The sequence below is a fragment of the Triturus cristatus genome, chromosome 6 (genome assembly GCF_964204655.1).
Source record: "Triturus cristatus chromosome 6, aTriCri1.1, whole genome shotgun sequence".
Classification (NCBI taxonomy): domain Eukaryota; kingdom Metazoa; phylum Chordata; class Amphibia; order Caudata; family Salamandridae; genus Triturus; species Triturus cristatus.
Window position 1 is genome coordinate 361,604,774 of NC_140589.1, and position 7,209 is coordinate 361,611,982.

Consider the following 7,209-nt stretch of genomic DNA (forward strand, 5'->3'; position numbering starts at 1 on the left):
TCTAGAAAACACTAAACTCTTTCAGCTCTTAAAACGTGATAGCACCCCTCTCTCCCCCCCCCCCCCCCCACACACACACACCGCTGTTTCTTTAGTTGTGCTGCATTCAGAACCACAGGGTGAACCAGCGCCGGGGATTAAACCAAGCACGAAACGCGACTTGTGCTGCTCTTCATACCCATATCCTGACACTGCAATACGAACACGTGGCCCGTGAACGCTTAGGGGGCGCTACGGAGCAGGACCACGACATCCCCAGAGAGCCCACGGGTCTTCTTGCACTTCTGGATGTGCACCACCACCACATCTCCATGGAAAGCCAGGAGGCGCTGTAGAGCACAGTCATATACGTCTGTGGGGCTTCAAAGCTGAACCTAGCCCCTGCACAGGACACACACAGCGTTTTATTCCATTCTATAACATAAGGATTCAGATAAAAAATTGAAAAACACCTAATTGAGGTTCAGTTATTTTTAAAACTAAACACATTTGTAAAAGACTTAATAAATGAAGACAGTCCTATTTCTGGCTCCGGAATTGATGCCCTCGCAAGAACTCAACACATATACAAGATACGACCAGACATTGAGTGTACACCAGCAGTACAAACGACCAGGGTTGAAGAGCGTTTTCCATCAGTTCCAGCTGATTTATTTTAAATTTGCCAGGGTACAGACTTCCAGCAGAAAAGTAAACAGGCAATGATGAAGATAGACAGTGCAGGAGTCTGTTTTGCTCAATATGTGCAACAAATATGCAGATGGACCATACAGTTTGAAAAAACATTGCACACAATGTGAAAGTGTAACTATGTGCCCTTTATGACAATGACAACGAATCTCAATCCTCGTGTCCTCTGTTCAACCTGGGGCCCATCCGCATGTCACAGCATAAGTTGTACATTCATTCCTACTATTATACAGGACATATACAATCTGCAATCTAACAGCTCGGAGGTCTATGTCACCATTTTCCATAAATCTTTTAACTACAAATATTGGACATATCTCAGCTATAGCTGTACAAAAAAGTGTTTTTGAAACCACTAGGCATTTTAGATGCACTGTTTTTAAAATGCCAATCCTCATTTTTGAAACCAGGACACAACGCACCGACACATTTGCATGCTAAAACAGAGTAAAAAGGGAAGGAAGAAGTGCCAGAAAGTCTTATTGAAAAAGGAGAAGAAAAAAAAACAAAAGGAATGTTCCCTTTAAACTGTACAAAAATACGCCTGAAAATATGTTAATTTTTAAAAAAGATTTGAGGTCTGTCATGTATCAAAATGCGTCAACACCCTTTATCTGTACTGAGGTCTAGGTTGTCTGGTGTTAAAGGAGGTATATGGGAACAGGTAACAAAATAAAGTTGGCAAGTAGAAATCACATTTGAAAAAACATACATTTTTTGATCGCTAAAGTAATTCCTGCTCTGTAGTATTCGGTTCACAGTTTATGTAGCAAGTGTCCCAGGATACAAGTATTTAGATTTTTTTTGCAATGCCAGCTCCCTGCAGCTCCTTGAGAATAAAATGCATAGAAGAGAAAGTTCTCCCTCTAAAAAACACACAAATGTTGCAGAAGTAACCACTCGTAGCCACTTCTGCTCAGATCCGGTAGGAAAATACAAAATCCTTCAACCCCCTTAAGCAACAGTTGTGCTGCCAAAAATAATATTATTAATAATAATTATAACCATTTCTTCAGAGCGTGTTCCAGGCGGCCAGGCCTTTAGTTAGCGCCTTGGCTAGAGATGCTCTTCCTGCGGCTCCCGCTCGCCTAGGGCTCTGGGACTGCTCCCAGTAGGTCCCTCGCAGGTCCGACCTTGGACCGGCGGAGACAGACGGCCTCATGTGTGCACAATGCGACTACAGCGCCCCCCTAGAGTCCTGTGTCAGTATGTGAAGACCAGGTCTGAGAAATTGGCCTCTAACCAGTCCCCTGCGATCATTTCGCTTAGTTCGGGCGTGCAGTAGTCCGGGAAGTCAAAGTGCGAGCCCAGGCTGCCCTCGCTGCAAGAGTCCAGGTCCTTGTCCACCAAAGAGAGCGAGAGGTTTCCTGAGGAGGAGAGCCCCAGCTCGGACACCTGCGGGTGCTGCGAGAAGTTGAGGCTCAGGTCGAACATCAGCTCGTCGGTCTTGGCGTCCGGGTAGCACACGCTGCCCAGGGGCCGGGCTGAGGCCACAGAGAAGGTGGAGAGCGTCGGACTCTGCTTCGTGATGTTCTTGAAACTGTAGTAGAGACGGCCCCCGGGACCTGAGAGTCGCACCTCCTCGTACAGACTGGCCGCCTCGGGGGACTCGGCCGTCGAGCTGAGAGTGGGGCTGGCCGGCACTTTGGCCGCGCTATACGGCCGGATCGGCTCCTCTTCCTCCTCCTGTTTGATCCTCAGCAACAGCTCGTCCTCTTCCTCCTCGTCTTCCTCCTCCTCATCGTCCTCCTCATCCATGAACACGCACTTCATGGCTTTGCGGCTGAAGCCGAAGTCCTCACTGTAGTCAGTGCCGGGGCTCTCCAGCTTCACGCAGGGCTTGCAGGGTTTCATCTTACTGATGCTGCTGGCAGCTGCCCCCGCGCTGCTGCTGAGCTTCTTGCCCGAGCTCTTGCCGCCCTTGGCGCCGGACATGCCGGCGGAGCCTGGGCTCTTCTCTGGAGACAAGCCGGGGCTCTGCTTGAGCGCGGGGTCCAGCTTGGGCTTCTTGCGCGGCCGGTACTTGTAGTCGGGGTAGTCGGCCATGTGCTTGAGCCGTAACCGTTCCGCCTCCCGGATGAAGGGGACCTTCTCGCTGTCCTTTAGCATCTTCCAGCGCTTACCCAGGCGCTTGGAGATCTCGGCGTTGTGCATGTCCGGGGACTGCTCCATGATCTTTCTGCGCTCGATCTTTGACCACACCATAAAGGCGTTCATGGGCCGCTTGATGTGTCCCGTGGCCGTCTTGCACCAGTCCGGGTCACTCTCGTCTAGCGCGGCCGGGCTGCAGGCCATGAACTCGCCCTCCTCGGTGTCGAGCGCCTCCTGCGGCGGGTGCCTCTCGGGCTCGGTGCTTTGCTCCTGCTGCACCATGCTGCCTGTCCTGACTCACGCGGTTACATGCAGCTCAGACACTTCTCTGAAACACGAATCTGTCAGCTCTTGGGCTGCTTAAAGGAAAAGTTGCCGGCTGTCGGTGAACTCGTTATTAGGGTCTTATTTGGGATTACATCACTGCCCGGCAGCCAATCCGAGGCCCGGGGCTCCACCTTCGCCGGCCGGCTCCGCTGCCCGGGCACACCCCGAGGATGCTATTGGGTCTAAGCGCACAGGGGGCGCGGCTGCGGGGCTTTGAATTATGAAAAAGAGAGAATGCTTCAGGTTTCCTCCTTCCTGCTCAATATTCCTCCCTGGCTGGATTTTTTTTATAGGATGTCTGGAAGGAAATCTGATTTGAGATGCTCGGTTTTAATCTCTGTCTGCCCACTGGATTCCAGGAGCAGTAGCCCCGCACTTCCTTATCCAGCACTCTGTCAGTCTGTCATCCTCCTTCCAGTGGTGTAATACAAATAATATCCCCTGAGGAATGGGATGCGGGGCCCCTGAAACTCCCACACATTGGCCTTGGGCTGAACGTGCCCCCCAAAAGGTGTGTGGGGAGCGGGGACGACTGCGCAGCAGGGGCCTACGTTACGCCCCTACATCCTTCCCTTTCTAAAGTCGTTGTGTACAATGTATCAAGGGACTGGCATCATCTTATTTCAGAGGCACATCGTGCAATCTCTAGGGTTGAAGAGCTCCCTGGAGTGGGGCGGGGAGTCTCACCCGACCGCCTCCGCATCCATCAGATGCCGCCGTTGCCCCTCACTGCGGGGCGCAGCTGTGGGGGAGGCGCGGCGTTCATTGCAAGTGCAGGAGGGACGAGGCGGTACCGAGGGAAACTCATGGGAGGCAGACACACATCTGTCTCTGTTTCAACCGTCGCCTTTAGAGCGCACTGCATCAGTCGTACGTTGGATGCATTTCTGTAACGCGGCTTGTGATTTATGTTGCAATGTGATGCACGACTGGGGGGGGGGGGGCATGGTTGCTTGCTTCTTACCCGACACAATGTAACAACGATAGTGACACAATATTCCATTGGTGGTCTATCACCGTGCTAGTAGCTGCCTTCCCCAGTACGGTTAAGGGAGGGATAGACATCAAGACCAGTACGTGGCTTGGGATGAGGGCTCCCGTAAGAGGTCCGAAATACACCTTCGTAAAACATCTGAGGCCTGCTGTCAGTATCTTCCATAGCCGCCCCTCTGTGCAGAGAGACAGTAGCCCTTTCTGTCTTCCACACAGGCGTCTGCTTAAGATGGAAGGACCGGTCTTAGTGGTGATACAGTGTGCAGACACCCCGGACATGGCCATGAAAATGAACAGAGACGGTGCTCTGGAATACCAATGTGTACTGATCTCCATAAGTACATAACATCGCCGTATAGAGCGCTGTCAGGCACATAGGGTTTTTTCACACGAGTGACACAGCGACAGAGCTATAAATACCAGGGTGGAATCAATGCTCACAGAGCTAGTTTCTCAAACTGGTGTCGCACGTCTGATATCCCAAATTGACGGTTCAATGGATTTTGTGCAACAGACACGTACCTCTTACACCGACGTATTTCAACTCTTGGGGGCCATTGGATACAACCACCTCCACGCACCGTATGAAAAGCGCTTCCAGGCTTCATTTATTTCTAATTTTAAAAGAAGCAGTTCCCAAGGGTGACTCCCCCTGCATCCGGCCACTAAGGTCCGAACTTCTTCATGCAGAGGAAACAAAGGAGCGTATCTCCATCCTCTGCGAAGGCAAACCGGCAGTCGGCCGGGAGGTAGAGGGTTAAGTGTCCTCTGGCTGGACCTCTGATCCCTGTTCCTGCGGCAGCGGTCGGGCTGCCTGGCGAAGGGCAGTTCGCGAACCATGAGGGGGCGTTGTGAGCATATGTTTGTGCTTTACTTCGAGGAAACTGAAACGGCTCGCGGGCACGGCATGCATCTGACACATTTTCCAAGATTTTTTAAGGCAAGCAGAGTTTAAAGAAACAGCGCGATTAGTGCGATTTGTGCTTCCTGACTTTTTATTTAATAATTCTACACGCTCCATGACAAGCCATTCAAACACATCACAAGAACAGCGCCCGGCAAATCCTTTCTGTAGTGCGTGTGCCACTGATGCAGCCATTTGAAATTCAATGCCGTGCCACCAGACATGCAGAGTCACTGGCACACGCATTGCCAATCCAATAGACTGACGCGGATCAAAACACGCACTGGTTCTTGCTTTGGGGCCGAGCTTAATGCTATTAGACACGCTATATAAACCATTACAGCCTGACAACCAGAGGAACCCTTCTGGTGCATCGAAGTCACATACGTGATACCCCGGAAAGTTGATAAATACAGCATTTGGCTTTATCAATATATCTAATATTCTGCCAGGGTACTTGTGAGCATACCTCAGAGCCATATTGATTAAAATATGTGCCTTTTACAACTGCACTTTCATTGGTGCTCTTCCTAAAATAAGAACAAGGGGGCAGGGTTTAAACGTATGTGGGTAGGAATTGGTGCCTGCAACGAGTGTGCGTGTTCTTTAGCTGTAGTGCACGTGAGACGGTGCCAACAGGTAGGGGTTAACCCTGAACCCCTAAAACGTAGACCAGAGGTCACACAAAATTGCTGCAAGCCTGTGCACATGTCAATATCAATTGCAGAGTAAGTACTCCATGTCATAAATTCTCTCAAATGTAACATTAAATTGTACAGAAATGAAATAAAATGACGAAGAACAATCAGGAGTGTTGTGTCCTTCTTTTAATCCTGAAGGGTTGCCCAGCCAACACGTGTTTCATGTGGGGAAGTACCCCAAGACTTCTTCAGGGCTTAAGGCAACGGAAAGAGATCGTGTATGTCTCTCCTGGTTGTACTTCCGTCCCGGCTGGTTAATGAGAGTGAGTATTTGACCAAACAGATGAGGGGTCTGAAATAAAGACCATAAGGTGGAGCCAAAATAAAGGCTTCAATCTTCACTGGTTGTACTTCCGTCCCAGTTACAAAGGGGAGGTTGGTGATTCTAGGTCACAAGTGGTCCAAAGTAGGGACCGTGGGGTGGAGCCGTGGTTGGGGCTTCTCTGGTCAGCTAGTCAGCTGAGAGCAGCCACGTTGTGTTGCGGTGCCTGGGGAACCGCAGCGCACCGATGTGAGGTCCGGCTCCCAACCGGGGAGGTAAACCCAAATAGGTTGTCTGAAACAGCGAGTACATCGAGTGCGCTGTGAAGAGCCGAGGATCGCAGCGTCTGGGACATTTTAAATGTTTTCTCGTAGGTCTGCAACAAAGTATCAGTAGGGAGCGTTGGCTGTTGTGGGCAGATTGGGCGATGTGGTGAGAGCAGAAAGAGTATATGGGAGGCAGATTAAGAGCAGTGGCGGCGCCACAAATAAAGGGTGGTGAGTAGGTTGAGGAGCACGGGGGAGGGATTGTGCTGCATGGGGAGTGTTAGAAATATACATATAGTAGATTTTTTTAAAAAGTACCTTGAGCCGCCGGCCGCCTCCAGCGTCACACCATTCCATTTTATTTTACACATTTGCTGGCTCTGAGCCAGGCAGTGTGGCAACTCTACTCTGCCATTGAGGAGCAGCCACCGCTGATTAAGAGAGTATATTCAAAGGTCATCCTTGCTGCTGATTAGCACATGATGCAGTGACATTACCAGCAGTTCACATTCTTGCTGGCCAGCATATTATATATGTATATAAATCTTTTTATGGACTGCCACATTCTCTTTCCATTTACTTTGGCTCACAAGACGAAGAGCAGAAAGGTAAGAGGGGAGCTACATTCAACACTATCTGCTCCTTCCTGGAGTGTGAAGTTAAGATAATACAGTTATATAAGGATGCACATGGTATTTGTAGAGAAAGAACATAGCCAAAAGGGCATAGACACTGTACAGTGGCAATGGTTAATAAGAGGAGCAGAAGGGCTGTGCAGGGCTTAATATATAAGAAAGTAAGTGTAAGGGGTCTTGTGAGGAGGCCACTGCAGCTTGCACCACACATTGCCGCTGCCATTCTGCAAGTGATAGTAACCAAACAACTACCAACTGTCATACTCCTACAAGTGGGACAATTCAGAATATTACAGGCCGCCAAAGCTAAAAGAATGGCTTGGGCGGCTGTAGTAGCCAT

The 7,209-nt window shown here is 50.0% G+C and overlaps 1 protein-coding gene across 1 annotated transcript; it reads right to left on the reverse strand.

Moving 5' to 3' along the window:
- Window positions 1–628: 628 nt before the first annotated feature.
- On the reverse strand, window positions 629–3,318 carry SOX11 (SRY-box transcription factor 11). The gene has a single exon (XM_085610750.1). The coding sequence runs from the start codon at window positions 3,061–3,063 to the stop codon at window positions 1,894–1,896; it is 1,170 nt and encodes a 389-aa protein (XP_085466876.1). The 5' UTR covers window positions 3,064–3,318; the 3' UTR covers window positions 629–1,893.
- Window positions 3,319–7,209: the final 3,891 nt, after the last annotated feature.

Excerpts from the sequence above, each read along its gene's own strand:
- SOX11 (XM_085610750.1), bottom strand. The coding sequence starts at position 3,063 with ATGGTGCAGCAGGAGCAAAGCACCGAGCCCGAGAGGCACCCGCCGCAG.